Consider the following 20282-nt stretch of genomic DNA (forward strand, 5'->3'; position numbering starts at 1 on the left):
TTAAGTGATTGCTCCTGTTAACATGCAGCATAGTCAGTAAACTTGTAACTTGTTTGGTGAGACTAAACCTTGAAGTAGCTCAGGAATAATAAACATTTGCTACGCTTGTGATTTATTGACAGCACAAAAGTGATTAAACATGCAATATAATCATTTGCTCATAGTCCGGGTTATCTCAGGATGTGTAGAGGTCTCGAGGATTCAGGTTGGCCACGAGACACAGGTCATAACTGTCATGCATCGCTGCTCTTCTCTCCACTACGGTCCAACCATTGTCGACGGGATCCAGCTCCAAAATCTCCTTTGTGATGATCTCGTGATGGCCTGTGGTCAGTGCAGAAAGTATGTGAGGAATTGGTGAGCAAAATCGGAATTTACAAGTCAGCCGCTCATTGCCAAACATGGCCTTTCCTGGCAAACATTACTTTTTGTTGTTCGCAAGTTGGACATGCCGTGTTTGTGTCAAGTCGTGAAGTTGCAGTAAAATAACGTTTACTTCAGTACAGCTTGACTAACTTTGTGACACACTCAAAATTGGAAATACATACAGTAAACTTCCCCTAAACAGCATTTACTTGCTCCCTTGTAGTATCCACAGAGGTACAGTTTGTTGTCCACCACCCCGAAATTGGACGCGTTGGATCGGAGGGCGAGCAGCGTCATTGGCAGGGCTGGTCCCTCCCTCCAGGTGTCTGTGTCAGGATTATAGACCTCCACAGAACTGAGGCTGTGACGAGACTGTCCACGGTCCTCTCCAACACACCCTATACCCCCTGAGGAACACAAGGCTCATCACTATTTTAGTTATAAAAGTGGATTGCACGTCAAGTATGCATATATGTATGATGACGTCAAAGAAAGAAAAGATTTGGTGCAGTTAGAGATGGTTTAAAGGGAAAAGCAAAGACTCCTGATGGTCAACGTATGTATATAAAACAATATTTTTTGTTGTGTTCTGTTTTTATTTGGAAAAAAAATAAGTAAAAATGTAATATAATTTAATTGAAATGATAGAAAAAGGGAAATTGTGTAGATTTAGTTGTGTAGTGTGATCCTTATCCAAACATCATTAAGCCAGTTTTATATTCCTGGACTATTTGCTTAGTTTTCCCAAATTGAAGCCTTCACTAAATATCTAAATCCAATAAAATTATCAATATAAGATAAGATTTCTTAGGAGAAATGCACTTGTTTTGGCAGTTCAAAACATCACATCACATAAATATACATACAGGTTAAGAAAATAGGCTCGTTGCAAGAAATAACAAAATTCTATACTTTGAAAATATACTTAGGTGAGTAAAATAAAACATTTCTTGAACGTAGTCCTTCTCATCTCATGCATTTCAACAATAAACAAATGCAATCTGACCTAGTATGTATATCTCTCCATTTAACACTGCAGTGCCACAGCGGTATCGAGAGTACTTCATCCTGGCACACTCTCTCCACTTGTCCTTCCCGGGGTCAAACTGAAACACATTGTTACTCAACTTGTCTGGCTCCTCGTCTGGCTCCTCCTTTAAAGGCGAAAGAGTGAAAAATGAAATACTCAGTAGTCAATTTTAAGATCTGAATCAGAGAAACTTAAAAACTAGTCAATTTGACCAATTTCAGCCGACTCTAGTTTTAATTATAATACAGGAGTAAATATGCACTTATATCAAATGTCACTATTTGTTGCCCATCTAAAACCTTTAACTTCAATTACCAACATTACCTTGAGTGAACTAGACAACAAAACAACAAGCCCTGGGCTGTATTGAGCTGTGGGACGAAATCTCTACCACAGTCTGAACAAAAACTGAACCATGAAACATATCCAATACAATACAATAAATAAGTAACGTTGATAAGAAATCTAAAAGGGGTGTTTTTGAAATGAGTACCAAATGGACACTGCCTCAGAAGCACGAGTAGGCCTTTCAGGCAAAGTTAACCTCTCCCTCAGTCAAGTAACCAATTGTGAGTTGTTATTTTTATTGTTCCATTTATAGTCCAAATTTAAAAGCTGCAACTCTAAAATGACAGTAAAGACTTGAAATATTTTGTATGGAAAGATTTCCTTTGGTGCATGCTTTACTTGTTTTGTACAGCAGGGGGCAACACATTTATTTTAAAAAACTGTTGGAAAAATACACAACATATTTAGAAAGATTGTACTTCCTATAATGTGCTATTGATTACACTGATCATGGTACCAATACTACTAATTACAAAACATCCAATTTATCACAACATACACTAGATTGCAACTAATATATTATTGTTAAAGTAATATCAACTGGTCTTCTAAGCAATATTTGTAAAAAAGGAATTGAGATGTTGTTTTCCTGAAAATGATGCCTGCAATAGTCAGAATTATGTGGTGTTTGATAAGGTTGTGGTTTTCTGTGACCTGGCAACCCAAGTACACCACCAAGCGGTGATACAAGGTATTAAAGAAAGATTTGCATCTAGTAGTTGAACAATAACTTGTGTGTGAGATGCAATGCCAGTTTATTTTCTAATGTAACCTGATACACAGCATTTAAAAAGATAATAAAATGAATAATAATTATGTTTTACTGTGCTACAGGTCACCCATTAAGAGTGTTCCATATTCAAGATTATAGACGACCTAGTTTACCGCGTACTGAAACACTTAACCCTAACCCTAAGAGTTAATCCTGTTTACCTGTGGTGTCCATCCTCCGAGCACATACAGGTGATCCTTCAGACTGACCGTGCAGTGGCAGGCCAGACGCAGGGGAAGGGGGGCAAAACTGAGCCAGCTTCCGCCTCTCCTCAGAGACCACCTCTCCACACTGTCTGTTATAATGTACTGGCTGCGCATCTTTATCTGACCTCCAATCAAATAAAGTGTCTCGCCAATAACGCCAAGAGCATACATGTCTCTGTACACAGCTGAACATAAGAGGGACCAGCAGCCGTCCTGCGAACTGTCGTACCTGAAACACACAGATGCATCATTCACAGTGAAATGTTTGGTTAAGGGGATGCTAGTATAAATGTACAAACCTGTAGATGTCCAGGCGTTTTGTTCTGTGATCGTCTTCTGCGTCAATGGCTACTACAATATTGTTGTCTCTAGTGACCGCTCCAGCTGTGATCTGCCCTGAGCCTGTCGAGGCCTTCAGTGGAGAGGGGATGTAGAAAGTCTTTTTAGTTTGTGGCACAAAGCAGAAACTAAGATCAGCTAGGCCTCCGCGTCGAACAGGAACGCCATCCTCATCAATGCCCCCCAAACAGAGCAGCAGATCTGTGGTCTCAGCGCTGGTCGAGCTGGAGCCGAGGTCTCTGTGAGGCTCGAGGTTTCAATCATCCCAAAACACTCAGTGTCGCGCAACAAAACCTTATGGACACAAATACAGGACATAATGCATAATAACATGACATAAAACTGTATATAAAACACAAATGTTGTAAATAAAATCAGACATTAGCACATGATGGATTTGATGGCAGCAAAAAAATCTCAGAAACAGGAAAATTCAAAACATAAAAATTATCAACTGAAGATTATGATATTATTATTATTGTTACATGGACAGTGTTGGGAAGTCACAAAATACACACCTAAACAAGCACCAAAACTACAAATTCAGAATACTAATTTGTGAGTAACTGTATTCTGGTACGGTTACTCTTTCATTTGGTGGTTTTCAAAATTCAGTCACTTTCCTAAAATTAAAAGGAAGACATTGTGGTATATTGCATACGCAATTTAAGTTACAAACTATGCAATATTAGTAACTCTACTAAGTAATTATCCATAACAAATGACATCATGTTGCATTTTCAAACAATATTTTTATGCAATTCGATGTGAAAGTACAATGTAAAAGTATTCAGAGTACAGTACTCTGAATGGGCCATGTGACAGAAAACATTATAAATTACATTTAAGCAGATTTTCAGCATTCTGTAACTATTTTCAAAGGATTCTTCCCAACCCTGTACATGGCCTACCCAAATATGTAATATGAAATTGTGTAAATCATTATAAACTTTAGGTGATATATTTTAAATTAATAAATCTACATTTGTTTACATTAGAGCAGATTACAATAGCGATGGACAGACTGAAAGTAAGTGATTTGCACAATAACTCACAGGGTTTCTTCTCCTGGCCTTACGGAGGAAACCTGGATCCACCAGCTCCAGTCGGACACGTCGGAGTAACTCTGCAGCCTGTACCTCGCACTCAGGACTCCCTCTGTGCCTCTCCACCCAGCGCAGCACCAGCTCCAGCACCACCTCCTCCTGGGACACGTTCAGGTCGTCTGAGGCCAACAGGTCCCCGAGACGCTGTGCATCCAACTCCAACACCTCCACCTCCTCACACACCTGTTGGACACACACAAAGTTAATGGTTGACTGAAAGGAGTCCTGAATGATTAAAATCCACATGAAAGTTACATTTTAACAACACTACTTACAACCAGGTGGAATTTGAGATTGTCCTCTAGTAGCAATTATTGTTATTAATAGCAACAAACATTTTTATTTTTATTTTTTTTAATTCATCATCATCATCATCATCATCATTACACTCTTACCTGTGTAAAGTGCTGACAGAGGAACTTAAGGGCCAGGTCAGCTAAACATGTGGCCCCCAGGTCTCTGGCCCAGTGGTACAGCCCAACTACATTGGATGGGTCCATCCGTGACTCCATGTGGTTTTGACATAACCTGAAGCGGTACGTTAGAGCAACTATGTCACTTCTTTAGAAAAATAGAGTAACAATTAATTTCTCACCTAAAGGCCCCGTCTACATGAAGCAAGAAGGCAGCAGCAGCCACTACCTGGATGTTGTCGTTGGTCAGGGGGAGTTCAGCCTGATACATGAAGCCCAGCAGAAGCTCCAGACTTAGGGCAGGTGTGTCTCTGAGAGGTATCTCCCCTCCACGTGTCTCCTTCAGACCACACGTAAACATGGCCTACACACACACACACACACACACACACACACACACACACACACACACACACACACACACACACACACACACACACACTGGCTTTAAACTACATGCTACATTTAGAAGATCTATACAATTATCTTTTTAACTCAAAAACGGGCCACTGCATTTTCAAACATTGACCTGAAAATATGGGCTGAAGGCCGACAGCACCACCCTGTGGCAGGGAAAGGGAACTCCCTCCGCCACCAACAGCACATCCGTGAGCTCCTCAGTGGCCCTCATCCTGTCCAACTGCTGCAGCAGGAGAGCCCCGTGGTTCGCCTTCATGGAGGCCCCCACTTCTTCCATTTGGACCTCGTTTTTTTCAGGAAAATACAGGCTTCAGACACTTTCATATAGACACACACTATTTTAGTAATGGGGACATTAAACATAAGTGTGTTTGCAAAGCTGGTCATCACTGTTATTGACTGACATAAGTTTAACTAAAGAGCAGCAAAGTAGCCTGACCCAATCATCACCGACCATGACAGTCAAATCTAAAGCCTACTTGGCACTTGGCCTAGTGATTAAACGGCATATTTATTTTAGCTCTTAGATTGTATTTTACCTTCAGTGCTGAAAAGTCTTGTCATCCCATAAAACCATATTGTGTTTAGAAATGAGCTTATCTGTAGCCTATGGTTTCTCCAGAGCTGTACACTGTGGACGTTAGCACTTCCTGGTGCATGCTCAGCTGTCCAGACCACTCAGATACTTATGTAAAAGTCAAGAGGTGACTGAACACCCGGCCAAGGAAACTAGGTTCAAAGTGAGACGTAACCCTGCCTCACACCAGTGACATTTACTTCTCACAGTCCAACGGTGATCCTGGTTTATTCCTGGTTGGTCTATCTTTCCCCCCTTTTCCTTCATATTTAAGTCATTGTTTAAAGTAATCATAATAGAATATTAAGACTCCGTCCGTGCGAGAATTTTGTATTTTTCGTCTCTGTGCATTTTGTTGTTGGTGAGTGAAAGCTCATTTCAATTCAAGCTTTTATAATTTTGACTTAGTCATCAAACATGCACAACTTTAGCAAAACTGTTCATACCATACAATTTGTCCTGGGACAGTTTAATGAGTGACTGCGTGATCGTGACAGAAACCTGCCCCACGACATGTGCAACATGTGCAACATGTGCAACATGTGTGTCCTGTTACCAAACAACATCACAATATATACAATTTTTCTCAATAATCATCTTTATTTTGAGGTTTCACTAAATGTTCATAGATTACAAAGGAATATATCAACCCTTGTGTTATCAACCACTTGGCCCCAAACCACACATTTACATTTGATAAGAGCTTGAAGTAACTGCTATCACTGAAGGTGATACTGGTCTTATTACATTTAAGTAGTACTTAAGTGTTTTAAGTGAGACATTTTTCAAATTTTGTTATTGTTCCTTATTTTTTTTTTATGTAACTCTTGTCACGTAGGTGTTGGTTACTTGGCAGGTATGCGCAGTCATCCAGTCAAACACTCACTCATTCACTCACATGTCAGCAACTTAGACCAGGGTTAATGTGTCTCTCACAAATTAACACATTATCTATTGTTGTTAGCCATTCCAATCAGAGAAACAAACAATCATAAAATTGTCCTCAATAACGGCCCTTCTTAGTCATGTTTTTAGATAAGAGGTGTAAGAAGACTCTTTACTCACGAGGCCTCCAGCGTGTGCACAAGTGTGTGAGTTTGTCAGTGACTGTAACTGTATACACAACCATAGTCTACACACAGTTAACCACAACCTGCGTGTATGTCTTGTTTTAATTCTAACATAGACTTGCGTTTCTTCAAAACAGTGGTGGGAGGTAACAACAGTACTGTACTTAAGTCTAATTTTTATCTATTTGTTTTTTGCTTAGGATAGTTTTTACTTTTACGTTGCTAGATCTCAGAGCAGTTATCTGTACTCTCTTCACACTGCACGCTTTTACTCGACTGCAAAGCATAAAGTAAATTTCTTTATGATTTGAGACTGCCTTAAATAGTTTTTTGTTTTAGCATATCTATTGTGACTTCCTCATGGACTTCCTGCCTTAATGTTTTAAACTCAAGTCTCAACTTAAATGAGTAAATGAAAATGTATACATATTTGTCTGAAAAATACAAACAAAAACTATTTTAAAGGTACATTTTTAAATATGTACTTCAATGTGTTTACTGAAGTAGATTTTGATATGTGTTCTTGAGTATACATGTGTTCCTTCTGTATCTGAATTTTGAACAAAAAAGTAACAAATTTAAGCACTTTTTCCTATAAGCAAGACCCCGACTATTTTACTATCATAATCTTTATTTATATAGGGAGGGCCCTTGAGGACAAGCTCTCATTTGCAAGAGCACCCTTTTTACACAACATAAAATAAGTCAAACACAAACAAACAAACAAACAAAGAGATGAATACAGATACAATAAAACAATTAATACAGTTTAACAAACACATAAAAACATACTTGCACATACAAAATTTGGTATAATCACACAACGCAAAAGCAGTGGCATAGTGGGTAATTTTTAACCAGTGCCTTGAATTCATAAAATGGCAGGAAATAATCTAATTAAAAAAGTCTCTGTTTTATTCCACTGACAGGGAGCAAAAGAGCTGAAAGCCTTTTTGCTAATTGAATGAAATATGCAACTAGTTTGAAATATCTTGAGATTTCTATTGATGAATACTTGATCTGGTGTGCAGCAAACTTGATATATATAAGCAAAATGCTAATGGGGGCATTATAAACAAACAAAAGGCAGTGCAGATCTCTTCTGACATCTAATATCAACCTTTGCTCAAATAAGACAAGAAAGCTCCAACCGGTTTTCAGCGCATAATTTACCATAATGAACTTCAGAGATAGAAGTCACAGTGAGGAGGTAGGTCTGATATCTTTTCCAAAGTGTCTTTTACTATTTGTAGGTTTAAAAAAAAGTCTTGATACTACTAACACTTCGTCTGAACCCTGTACCTGCCAGTTCTGAGGTTCAAATGTTGGTTTGACATGGATGGGTTTTATTATGTTATTTATTACGTTGTGATGTTTTATTCAATGTAGCTTCAAAACTTCTCTTGACCTCTGGATTTAGTTTTGACCGCCCGACACTTCAGGTGGGCAATATATCAAAATGGTTATAATACTGTTTTGAAGATGTAAAATTTCAAAATTGCCTTGTTTATAGTAAAAATGCTACAAAATGGCTGATTAAAGATAAACAATGTTTGTGGTAGAATTTTCCATCTGATGCATACCGGTAGTCTTAACAACGACACATCAAGTTCTATCATTGCTGACATGTCCATGTTGTTAGTTCTTTCCACGATGCGTGTCATGCAGCATTTACAGAATGTGCTCTTCTTTAATATTATCAGTTTTCTTGGTGGCCTCGTCTCACAGATACATGTACTTCTCATTAGATCCTCTTAGATAATATATAAACCTTCTTGTGTGGAAACATGATTAAACTTGAATAGACTTGATTATTCAAGTCCCCGGGTCCTGGGCAGTACTTATTTTTACAGGGTAAAAGGGGACATTTTTTCTGCATTCATTTTTATAGACATTTCACCATAGTCTCATAAATTTTTTTTTTTTTTTTTTATTTAATCAAATTTAAAATTTAAATTAAACCTCTTCTAATATGTTTAAAGACATATTGTCTAACTATTATCATGATTTGGAAAAAAAAACTGAGATAATTATTCTTATCAATATGGCCCACCCCTAATAGACGCCCAATTAATAACAGATAATTTACAAATGACAATTTGGTCTGAAAAGATATTTATTTCCAAAGATAAACAGAACAGAATTCACCCTTTTTTCTACAATGTATCTTAATATCTATTATGTGTACTGTTATGTACACTATTAAGAAAAGAGAACTTAAATGTATAGCATGCTGCATAGATATTATGTATCCACTTAAGAATGTATTTTACCTGAGTAATGTATTTACTTATCTGCTAAAAAAAAAAAAATGGAAAAAAACACACCAAAAAACTAAAAAGCTTCATGCATTTGTGAATGAATAGAAAACTAACTTACTAAACTAAAACTTTCCCTTTACAGGTGACGGTTTCCGGTCGTAGCAGGTTATGGCCATAAATCTTAGTGTCCAAAAACAACAAAGGAACTGCACTTTGTCAATCAGTTGCAGGCTTTAAAGAGGACCCTAACTAACTCCCACTTAGAGGCTGCTGGTTCAGTCTGTGCCCGTCCCTTGAACAGAAAGGTCACGGCAGATTCCACCCGATGGAGGAGTATTTTGTCCAACGAGAGGTGCTCAACGAGGTTCGCCTGGAAGAAGTGGCCCAAAGAGACACGAGCCCAACCAGGCCAAGTGTGGGAGAAAAGATAAAGGAATTCTCAAGGTAAACTTCAATACTATTTATAATGTAAAAATATATATGTATGTAAATGTATATGTAAAAGAGTTGCCTATGTACGATTATTAGACCCTGTAATCAGTCAGAGGTGTGGATAAACTAGAAACATTTTAGATACTTTTTATCCATTAAGGAGTATAGAAGTCACAAGTGTTAAATTTAAGAACACATTTCTAGTTTCAGGTTGAAGCTTTGTCAATCAATCTTAATTGTGTTTCATTTAGAAGAATTGTTTTTCACAAAATCCATTAAGTCTTCTGGCTGCGTAGGCTGTGTCACATGAACATGTTATTGTGGCAAACAATTGTGATAAATGCACCCACAGTTACACATTGTTGGCGAGGCACATGCTATCTGGAGCTTTACAAGGCCAGCTGATAGTGAAGTGCAGGTGTTACATTCTCAAAGCACGTTTCTTTTTGCATTTCTGTTCTGGGGTCACGCCGCCCTTTCCCAGTTTTCTGCTATTGATCTGGTGGTGTGCACTGGAATTCTGGTCTTGGGTATAGCTCAAATTTATTATGTTCCTGCAGTAATGTTAAGCAGTACAATACAGTACTCCTTACAGCCCTTGCATAGATTGTGCATATGTTTTAATTTTTAGAAGGACAGCTGAATAAGGATGTGTCATGTGCTGCAGATGTTCGATGCCCAGGCTGAAGGAGACGGTGCAGAGATGGGTGCCTGTGCTGGACTGGCTCCCTAAATATTCCATCAGAGAAAATGCCCTTGGAGACCTGGTCTCCGGCTGCAGCGTGGCTATCATGCACCTGCCTCAAGGTCTGCAACGACATGAATAACATGTAGTATTTACACTGAACACTGTTAAGTTCAGTAAATTGTTGGTGAAACTGTTAATACGTTAACGATACACTATGTACCTGCTTATCTCATAAAAATTTTATTGCTTTGTGCTGCCCGGTGGTCAAGTGGTTGAGGCGCGCACACGTGCCTGGCTCCAGGTGCCTGGCTCCAGGTGCCTGGCTCCAGGTGCCTGGCTCCAGGTGCCTGGCTCCAGGTGCCTGGCTCCAGGTGCCTGGCTCCAGGTGCCTGGCTCCAGGTGCCTGGCTCCAGGTGCCTGGCTCCAGGTGCCTGGCTCCAGGTGCCTGGCTCCAGGTGCCTGGCACCCTGGCTCCAGGTGCCTGGCTCCAGGTGCCTGGCTCCAGGTGCCTGGCTCCAGGTGCCTGGCTCCAGGTGCCTGGCTCCAGGTGCGGTGTCGTGGCGTTGGTTCCCGGCTCCGGCGGTTTACTGCATGTCCTCCCCTCTCTCTTGTCCCCAATTTCAAAACTGTCCTCTCCTAGACTAGTAGGGTCTGCGGGCCAAGAGTGTTCCATTGCAAATTATGGTATAAATGATCCATCTATCTTGCATTTATTACAGGCCTTTTCATTGCCTGATTAAAAATAAAATTGTCCCCATGGAGATTAAGCTTTATGCCATTCTGTAGAACATTTCAGGCCAAGCAATTCACTTTTCCTGAGCAAAGCAGGTGACGGACCTTCCATACTGCCATAGAGACGACCTAAAACCATACATACCAATGAAATTTCCCCATGTGGGACAATAAAGGAATATCTTATCTTATCTTATCTTACATAGTTTCCTGTAAAGGGAGAGTATTTAGACTGTGTTTCAAAATTCATAATAATGATGTATTTGCGTCCCCAGATACCAGGTATACGTACAAAAATTGCTTGGAAATTGTAATGGACAAAAACATTTACCTTGATATCCAAGTTATTTATATTGTGTTTTGGTTCTCAAGATTATGCAATCAGAAAGTAGAATGACCCTTGAGTTTTCTGTGCCTAAGACTAAATCTAGGCAATCTTGGATCAGTGAGATGTGATGACTTGTCCATAAACTGACAAGGAGAAAAAGTTGTCCTCTTTTTGCAGGATAAGCACTGGCAAAACATGTTCACTTGTGATTGTAGAGCCCTTTTTAGGGTGCAAGTACACCCTAAATTCAACTTCAGTATTTTAATCATCACAATTAACATATGACATAACATTTTGTCTGTACTAAGTATTTTTTTTTCAAATGTTACATGTGACAGATGTACCTTTTTATACAGTTATTATAGTAAATGTTTTAGATACTGGTAATCTGTTCTGTTTTCCTAGGTATGGCGTATGCACTGTTGGCCTCCTTGCGCCCCGTCTTCGGCCTGTACACCTCCTTATACCCAGTATTGGTTTACTTCATTTTTGGAACTTCCAGACATATTTCAATTGGTGATTGTTTCTGCAAATTTGCTTTACTTTCTCAATGACTTCCCTTTACGTGCAAAACTTATACCCAATGTTGTGCTGTGCCAGGTACATTCGCTGTGATCAGTATCATGGTTGGCAGTGTGACAGAGAGACTAGGCCCAGACTCAAACTTTTTTGTCAACAACGGCACCAACAGTACAGGAAGTGTGGACTTTGATGCGAGGGATGCGTACAGGGTGAAGGTCGCCTGCTCTCTCACTCTTTTGGTTGGGATTTTCCAGGTATGTATGTTTTTTCCTGTATCGGTTATTGCTTTGAGTTTTTCAGAGTGGACAAATGTTAAGTGTGTGAAGCCCACATACATGGATTACTCAGAAACTTGTATGTATGTGTGTGTGTGTGTGTGTGTGTGTGTGTGTGTGTGTGTGTATGTGTGTGGGCCATTTCAGACCCCACCTGAACACTCACTCCTCTTTTTATTCACAATCTTAAAGGCTTTCTGGCCGTAATTTCTCTTCATGTTTGCCATAGGATTGTGCCATATTTTTCTCCTCTTAGATTCTGCTTGGTGTGGTCAAATTTGGCTTTGTGGTCAATTATCTGTCCGAGCCGCTGGTCCGGGGCTACACTACAGCATCTGCGTGTCATGTCTTTGTGTCCCAACTCAAATACATTTTTGGAGTCTCACCATCTCGCTATAATGGACCTCTTTCTCTTATTTATGTGAGTACAACTACTTTGCCATATGTCTCTCCCAATGAACAATAGTACCTTTTTATAAGAATGTATTGGTACGTTGCGTTATCTCTTATCAGCAATCATTTAGTTAAGATTGACGTCTATAAAGGTTAATTGTTTCCTTTTCTCCATAGACTGTTGTGGACATCTGCAGCCTGCTGCCTCAGACTAAGATCCCTGAACTGGTGGTCAGTCTTGTGGCTCTTACAGTTCTCATTGTGGTCAAAGAAGTCAATGGTTGTTATTCAAAGAAGCTACCTTTTCCTATTCCTATTGAACTCATAGTGGTAAGTTCTTTGATGTCCAGCAGGGGGCATCTTAACCCTTCCTTATCATAGTGAAATACTGAGACCCCAAATTGATCTCTTACAACACAAAACCAGAATCACATTTCAGTCGTGTTTTGTTTAGTCCAGTACAGTGCTCATGTGTGTTTTGTATCAACAGGTCATATTTGCTACAATCATTACACATTTCGGCGGACTCACCACATTGTATTACATCGATGTGGTTGGAGAGATTCCCAGCGGGTGAGTTTTTATATATGAATATTTAGTGATGTATGAGTTATATGAGTATATGAGCAAGAAAGTTGTGAAAAACACATACACTTTTCCTGTAGCTACAGCTGATAATGCTATACAGCTGAACTGGTCACACTGACTAAAAAGCTTCCTGGAAAACTGCTATAAATGCGCCTCCTTGGAAGTCATTAAAGTACCGCACTACTGAAATATCCACCCTCATGTTGACTTTGAATACCTGGTTCAAAGTTGAAATACAAAATGTAAAACAGTAGACTAAATATTTTCAGAATTACTTTTATCTAGTGCTTTCATATACAGTACTTTCTCACATTTAAATATTGAGTAGTTGACTGAAATAAACATTTAGCCAGCTATGGTAAAATGTAGATTTGATTATTAAGCTTTTGTAAAATGTAGACTGTTAATATACACTACTAAAAAAAGAGTGTGATTACGATTATTTTACTTAATAAACTATTCTTTTAACAACATCACACTGGTTCACTGTGCCATCACAAATCTCCATGAACTCTGGGCGTGTTCAGTGGCTTGTTAGTCAGATTTATTTCACTATCTATAATGGGTAAATGTGATTTGCCCCAATTTCCATAAATCACAGAGAGGTAAGTATTTGATTTTGGGACTGTGTGCTCTTTTCTTCAATCCAAATATTTGTTTTCTTGCTTTACTTCCTGTTGCTATAGACTGAAGGCCCCACTAGCCCCAGATGTCAGTTTGTTCTCTCAAACGATCGGCGATGCTTTTGCTGTGGCTATTGTGGGCTATGCCATAAACATTTCCCTGAGCAAGACGTTTGCTCTAAAACATGGATACAAGGTGGACAGCAATCAGGTGAGGAAGACAAGAATTATAAAATAAATTAAAATAAAACAATAATAAAAAGATAAAAAAATAATTGTAATAATGATGATACATTTTATTTGCCTTTGAAAACATTCACGGATATATTAAATCAAATCATAATACAGAAATGGATGACGGCGTGAGAGTGACTGAGGTTATGTGGTGGGGGATTGTCTTAACAAGTAGGTTTAACGTCCAGATTTGAAGAGTGGAAAAGAGACTACCGGTATGTTGTGAAGGTCATGAGGGGAAAGTAAGCAGTGCGAGAGATGTTATTGACGTGGGAGTGGAAAGAAAGTGTACTGTTGAGGATGAGACCAAGGCTCTTTACCTGAGGGGAAGGGAGGACAGTGGAATCATGAAACTGCTTGATTTATCACCAAAATGTGTTACAAATACTTTAACGCAAGACCTGCCATAAGAGACGTGTCCTCTTGTGCTCGTCCCACAGGAGAGGGACATCTGTCAACATTCCTTAATTGCTCTGCTCCATATCTCAGATCGGAACTTACGTGTTCAAAGCTAATAATTCAACCTATTGATACATTAATTTTCATTTCGGTTAAGGTTAGGATAAATATCCAGGAAATGAATGTCACTCTATGTAATGGCCCCAAATGGCATTGAAATCCAACATGTGTGTGTATTTGGATGGTAATCACTAAACTAGATACTTTATTATTTATTTTTGCCAAAATTGCAAAAAAGCTTAATTATTTGCAGCAATGTTACAAAAATATTTAGTACATGTATGCACTCTTGATTTGAACATACCACTGTGTCATAATGCACATACTGTATGTTTCCTATAGAAGTCCTGTGATGCGCAGCTGGTTTTTATGACAATTGAATTAGACGGCATCTTACTGTAAGCAAATGGATTACTCCAATCCTGCTGTTATGCAACACGTAACATATTAAACAATATAGATTGAACATCAGAAAATTTGAGAATTAGGGGTTCAGAAAACAAATAATACAAAGACACAAAATCAAATATTAATGTGGCATGGTGGTGCAGCCACCTCACACAACAAGGTCCTTGGTTCAACACCTGAGCCTCTGCAGAGTATACATGTACTTCCCTTTGTTTACAATATGTTCCTCATCCAGATCTAGCACTGTTTTTTTATGTGTGGCAGTTTATGGGGTTCAAATGTAGTTCATCTTGAATGTGGACTATAAAACATCAGCAGGGCAGATAGTATCACAGTATTTGAGGGAACAGTGAGTTACTGTTCGCAGTGGTAGGCACACATCTCCGTACTGGCCCACTAGCACATCGAGCTTGAAGGCATGTGACCAGGATCATCGGGCTGAGAGCACTCAAGCTTTAAGTGCTACTCTGCAAAATCATTAACGCTCAACAAGCCCAATCTTCTGTGCTCAAATGTGTCTCGTGGTCCTGTGGGTGCCAGTGGGTGCCAGTGGGTGCCAGTGGGTGCCAGTGGGTGCCAATGACATGACACTGACATGCCACAATACCAGTTAAAAGTCAAATATTAATTATTTAAGCACAAATTACATACACAACACACATATTACATAACTGTCATTGTAAATGTATAACTAAAAACATTTGAAAACACGTATGATATTATTAAACCATGTCCTCCTTGTGTAGAATGAGTTTACTCTAAATTCCCTCATCGAGTTCTGTTCTGAGCTCTGATAAGTGGATGGACAATGTGGTCTATTGAATGTGTGTATATATATATATATATATATATATATATATATATATATATATATATATATATATATATATATATATATATATATATATATATATATAGATAGATAGATAGATAGATAGATAGATAGATAGATAGATAGATAGATAGATAGATAGATAGATAGATAGATAGATAGATAGATAGATAGAGCAGTCTGTGTCCCAATGTTGGAACAAGGCATGATGGGGTGGAGTGGTTAGCCATCCTGTTTCTCATGTTTAAAAACATTGACGTTTCAAGTAGAATTAGCTTAAGTAGTACTCTAAAGGTTATGCATTAGTGATGGTGCACGACTCTCAGAAACCAATTGGCCTCGGCCCAAGATTTACGCAAATAGCAGTGGGAATGTACAAGTTGATTTGATTACAATTCAAATAAGCAATCGTTAAGACTTTTTGAGACACCTGTTGCATGGATTATCAGTAATTTTCCAAAGCTCTACTTAGAAGTACAATTTAATATATTGTTGTCAAATTGTACAAAAATATGTTGGTGCTTGTCTTCCAGGAGCTACTGGCCATTGGTCTGAGTAACTCAATTGGAGCCTGTTTTCAGTGTTACAGCGTCACTGCCTCTTTGAGTCGCAGTTTGGTTCAGGAGAGCACTGGAGGGAAAACACAAGTAATACACAGTTACTTATACACACTGGTGTCCAAATATATAGATAAATCACGAATACCTTTGTTATGCATGTTTTTAGGTTGCTGGAGTTATTTCTTCCATCTTTGTTCTAATAATTGTTTTGAAAATAGGAGCACTCTTTGAAGATCTCCCAAAGGTAATGAGATTTAGAAAATATTTTAATTGTAGATGTAATTGTGAAAGAGAATATATTTGATTCTAAATATCGTGCTGATGCTTTTATAGGCCGTCTTGTCAACGATAGTATTTGTGAACCTCAAAGGAATGTTTAAGCAGTTCACTGATGTACCTCAACTTTGGAGAACCAACCAAGTGGATCTGGTAAGCTGATTGTTCGCTTGTATATTTAAAATGAAGCAACTATGCACATTTAAAATTATTTCTGCTTTTTTTTTTTAGCTTGTATGGCTGATTACATTTGTAAGCACCATCCTGTTGAACTTGGACTTGGGCCTTGCAGTGTCCATTGGGTTTTCCATTCTTACCGTGATCTTCAAAACACAATTGTAATTAACGATTAACTTAGCTCAACTTTTTATGTTCTCAAGTATCACTGCAATAGTGTAAGTCAATATATATTTTTAAGAAAAGCCACAAAGAGTTTACCTTTCTTAGTCAATGTATCTAATTTAGTCTCAAAAGCAAACAAAGCGAACTGGAAATGTATAGCGAAGAGCATGTTGTGCTTTGTCAATGCGTACGTCACATTTTAATCAGTATTTTTCTTAACATGTGCAATGTACAGGCCTCGCTATTCCATTTTGGGTCAAGTGCCAGGAACCGACTTATATCTGGAAACGGAGACCTACAAACAGGTGGATAAATTTACCTCATGTCATGTAAAAGAAAAACATTTTCACAGATTTTATTATTTTTAGAATTATTCTTCAATATAGTTTCAACTCACACCCATGCAAAAAAGTTTGGATTTTCTACTTTTTCAGATACACGTATGCGTAACATATCACATGAAGTTGGCTAGGACTTGATAGATAAAAATACAATGGTTTATGTCACTACAGGCCAAGGAAATCCCTGGAATCAAAATCTTCCGCTCCTCCACCACCATCTACTACACGAATGCTGAGATGTATTTGAACGCTCTGCAGGAGAAGGTGTGTGTTCATAAACGTCAAATCCCTGTTGTGCTTTCTTCAGCGACGCTAATGGCTCTCATTATCTCTTTATTTTCCCTGGTGGTTTGCTGCCTTTTGCGTAGAGCGGGATTGAAATTGAAAAACTGCTTACGGCAAAGAAGAAAGAAGAAGCCAGTCTGAAGCGTCAACAAGCAAAAGGGAAAAAGAAGGAAAAAAAACATGCAAAGAAACGAGTACGAAACCCTCTTATTTTAAGAATAATTTTGCTTTAAATTCAAACATGTGTAACATGTACAACACTGATGTGACCGAAGAACTTATCATTTTACCCAAGTAAAGTTATTTTGAATTGATATTTGGAAATATTAAGGATGTAAGCAACTAAGTAAAAGTACTCAAAATACTACTGCAAGAACTATTTGTAATTCTACTTGAGCAACTTCTACAACAACGTACAGAGTAGTCAACCACCTAAACCAGCATTTCTATTGCTGATACATCCACTATTGGTGCCAATTTTCTCCTTTACCAATAATTTCAATATTTGAGTAAGATTGCCATTTTTATCAAACCAATATAATAAAATGGCTTACCACCTAATTCCCTCATACAAAATAAATGAATTAACTTTAAAAACTTTTGTTTGTGTTGCTAGAAAAAATCTAACTACCAGTCGACTGGCAGCTTCACCGAGGCCCAGCTGAAGGTCCCCACAGGCCTGAATGGACATGGAAATGGTGCTTCTTCACATGTGACCGAAACAAACGGCCAAATAAACTGGTCCTATCAACACGACGCGACCACATTAGAAACAGACTCTGACTCAGACGCTTATTGTCAAATGGATGATGAAGAGCAGCGGACTCACAGCATAATCCTCGATCTATCCACGAGCAGCTTTGTGGACACCGTGACTGTCAAGACCTTGAGAAATGTGAGTACCGTAAGAGGATCCCGGCACAGCTCCGGGATTCTTGTGGAGCGGTTAAAAAAAAGGAGAAACTAATTTGTAGATTGAATTCAAGATTTGTCAATGAAAATGTTTGCTGGTGAACTTTTTTCCAAATTGGTTCTAAATTTGACAAAATCTGCAAATTTAGCAACAACAATTCTGTGTAAATAAAACTGATTTGCATTGCACATTTTCACCCACATTTATATTATATCCATACGCATTACACTTACGAAGGTAAACGGTGCTGATAATTTTTGTGACGACTTACGTAAAAAAGCCAAAAAGAGTTTGATTATTGCTATTAACTAAGAATTACAAAAACTTACCGTAAATTGGCTTATTCTCCCTATGTCTTCACTGATGCTACTTTTTGGGGAATAGTTTTTAGATTTTAAATTGGATCTTAAATTATGTCAGTGTCTTTGCATTTCATTATGTGTCTTTAACTTCCCTGAATTGTAATATTACTGGTAACACTACACTTTCTTTTAGATTTTCATGGACTTTGCAGTGATTAATATGGACGTCTATCTTGCTGGCTGTCAAAGTGAGTGGCAAGTTGAAACCCTGACATGACTAAATGAACTCTGTATTCAGTTGAGTGCTTGTATATACATTAACATTTAATATTTGGGTAAAATCTAACTAGAATCTGAAAGTAGAAAGAATTAGAGAGTGCCCGCCAAGGCAATTGTTCTCTCTCAAGGGCAATGTAAAATCCATTCTGGAAAATCTCTTCTAATTTTGAGTTTGTCCATGGAAGTACCAAATATGTCACTGAAAATGTTTAAGAATGCACCAAAATAATTTGTCAATGAAGTTGGTACTTTTCTGGTAAAATGTTTTGAGGACAAAATGTATATTATGTTTACTAAGATTTGTATTATTCATGTGTCTTTTTTTTAGCTTGCGTTATCGAGCAGTTTGAAAAGGCAAATTTCTTCTCAGACTCCGTTCCTAAAAGCCAAGTGTTTGTAACAGTCCACGATGCTGTTCTTCATATTCAGAGGAAGAGAAACCTGCCAAAAAAGGTGAGTCTGTACAGCCTATGGTGCTCCTTTACACTCATAATGTTGTAATATCTCCTTATTCCACAAGAACAATATAGTGCTATTAATTCTATGTCCCCAGCAAAGTACTCCCATACCTTCATCACTTTGTGTGTACTATCGACACTTTATCTGTGATTTGTGTGTATTTCCTTTTAAAACAACTTAATACGTTCACAATATGCATCTGTAGAATCGATGTAAAAAAAGTACACATTGAATTTACACTGAATCCATGTTTTGTAGGAAATCTCGTGCATCACTCAATTGTAACCAGCAGGAGGCAGACTATTCCACAGGGACGAGCCATTTTCATTCTCTGTTGAACTGAAAGCTGCTGTGAGTCTCCTCCTCTTTCTTTGTGGAGTCAGAAATGCACCACCTCCACAACATGGCCGCCGGTTGCCCTTGGAAACAGGGCTTTTTATGATATTGTATAATGAGATGGAGCCAGCATCACGTCACCACTGCAGCTCTGCTCTGGCTCTGCTGTGAAAGGAGACACAGCAGAGAGAGTGGGAGAGTAACACAGACTTATGGGTGTGTACTAAACTGTAAATAAAGACAAATGCAATGTAAAATACAGTGAAGAAAGATTTGTTAAATAAACTAGTCAGAGCTTTGCCAGAACATGGAAATAAATTCACTGATGGTCTAGGTGTTTGAATCACAAAATTAGTATATTCCACAATTGTGTTACGATGAAATTATTGACTAAGAGATCTAAAGATTGGTCAAATATATTGGTCATAAATATATTCATTATTGGTGTGGTGAAGGAAAATTCCAGAAAACACTTTTTGCACGAATATGCTTGGCCCTGCTCAGGTTTCACACAGTTGAGTTGTTTGTTTTTAATTTTGAATGTGCACTAAATCTCATGATGTTCAAGTTCAACCAAATTTCAGAGCAAACCTGTGATAATTATGATTAAACCAAAATGTATCAGTTTGTAAATTGGGAATTTATAAATCTACGATGCTTAAAAGCTCAAAAATATTTTGCTGTGTGTGCTTAAAATGTATACATCTGACCAAATTAAAGTAAAACCGAAATGCAAAGTTTTTACTGTCATCACCACTGATTTCTGA

The 20282-nt window shown here is 38.2% G+C and overlaps 1 protein-coding gene and 1 pseudogene across 1 annotated transcript; one reads left to right on the plus strand and one right to left on the minus strand.

The window, feature by feature from the left end:
• Nucleotides 1-66: 66 nt before the first annotated feature.
• LOC140363604 (kelch repeat and BTB domain-containing protein 12-like) lies at nucleotides 67-5659 on the minus strand (annotated as a pseudogene).
• Nucleotides 4567-19726, plus strand: slc26a6l2 (solute carrier family 26 member 6, like 2). The gene is made up of 21 exons (XM_072449812.1): nucleotides 4567-4703; nucleotides 4769-4883; nucleotides 9133-9352; nucleotides 10008-10147; nucleotides 11494-11604; nucleotides 11689-11864; nucleotides 12142-12306; nucleotides 12456-12608; nucleotides 12769-12851; nucleotides 13553-13700; nucleotides 15956-16069; nucleotides 16149-16226; nucleotides 16316-16411; nucleotides 16490-16596; nucleotides 16836-16905; nucleotides 17113-17205; nucleotides 17310-17420; nucleotides 17843-18121; nucleotides 18635-18689; nucleotides 19049-19173; nucleotides 19438-19726. The coding sequence occupies exons 3-21, from the start codon at nucleotides 9234-9236 to the stop codon at nucleotides 19462-19464; spliced, it is 2250 nt and encodes a 749-aa protein (XP_072305913.1). The 5' UTR covers nucleotides 4567-4703; nucleotides 4769-4883; nucleotides 9133-9233; the 3' UTR covers nucleotides 19465-19726.
• The last annotated feature ends 556 nt before the right edge of the window (nucleotides 19727-20282 follow it).

Source organism: Eucyclogobius newberryi, unplaced genomic scaffold (genome assembly GCF_026437365.1).
Source record: "Eucyclogobius newberryi isolate DKJ021-1_F unplaced genomic scaffold, fEucNew1.0.hap1 SCAF_17, whole genome shotgun sequence".
Taxonomy (NCBI): domain Eukaryota; kingdom Metazoa; phylum Chordata; class Actinopteri; order Gobiiformes; family Gobiidae; genus Eucyclogobius; species Eucyclogobius newberryi.

Coding starts and splice junctions, on each gene's coding strand:
- slc26a6l2 (XM_072449812.1), top strand. CDS start 9,234: ATGGAGGAGTATTTTGTCCAACGAGAGGTGCTCAACGAGGTTCGCCTG. Junction 11,605..11,688: donor TTCCAGACATATTTCAATTG/GTGATTGTTTCT, acceptor GTGCTGTGCCAG/GTACATTCGCTGTGATCAGT. Junction 12,609..12,768: donor TTCCTATTGAACTCATAGTG/GTAAGTTCTTTG, acceptor TTGTATCAACAG/GTCATATTTGCTACAATCAT.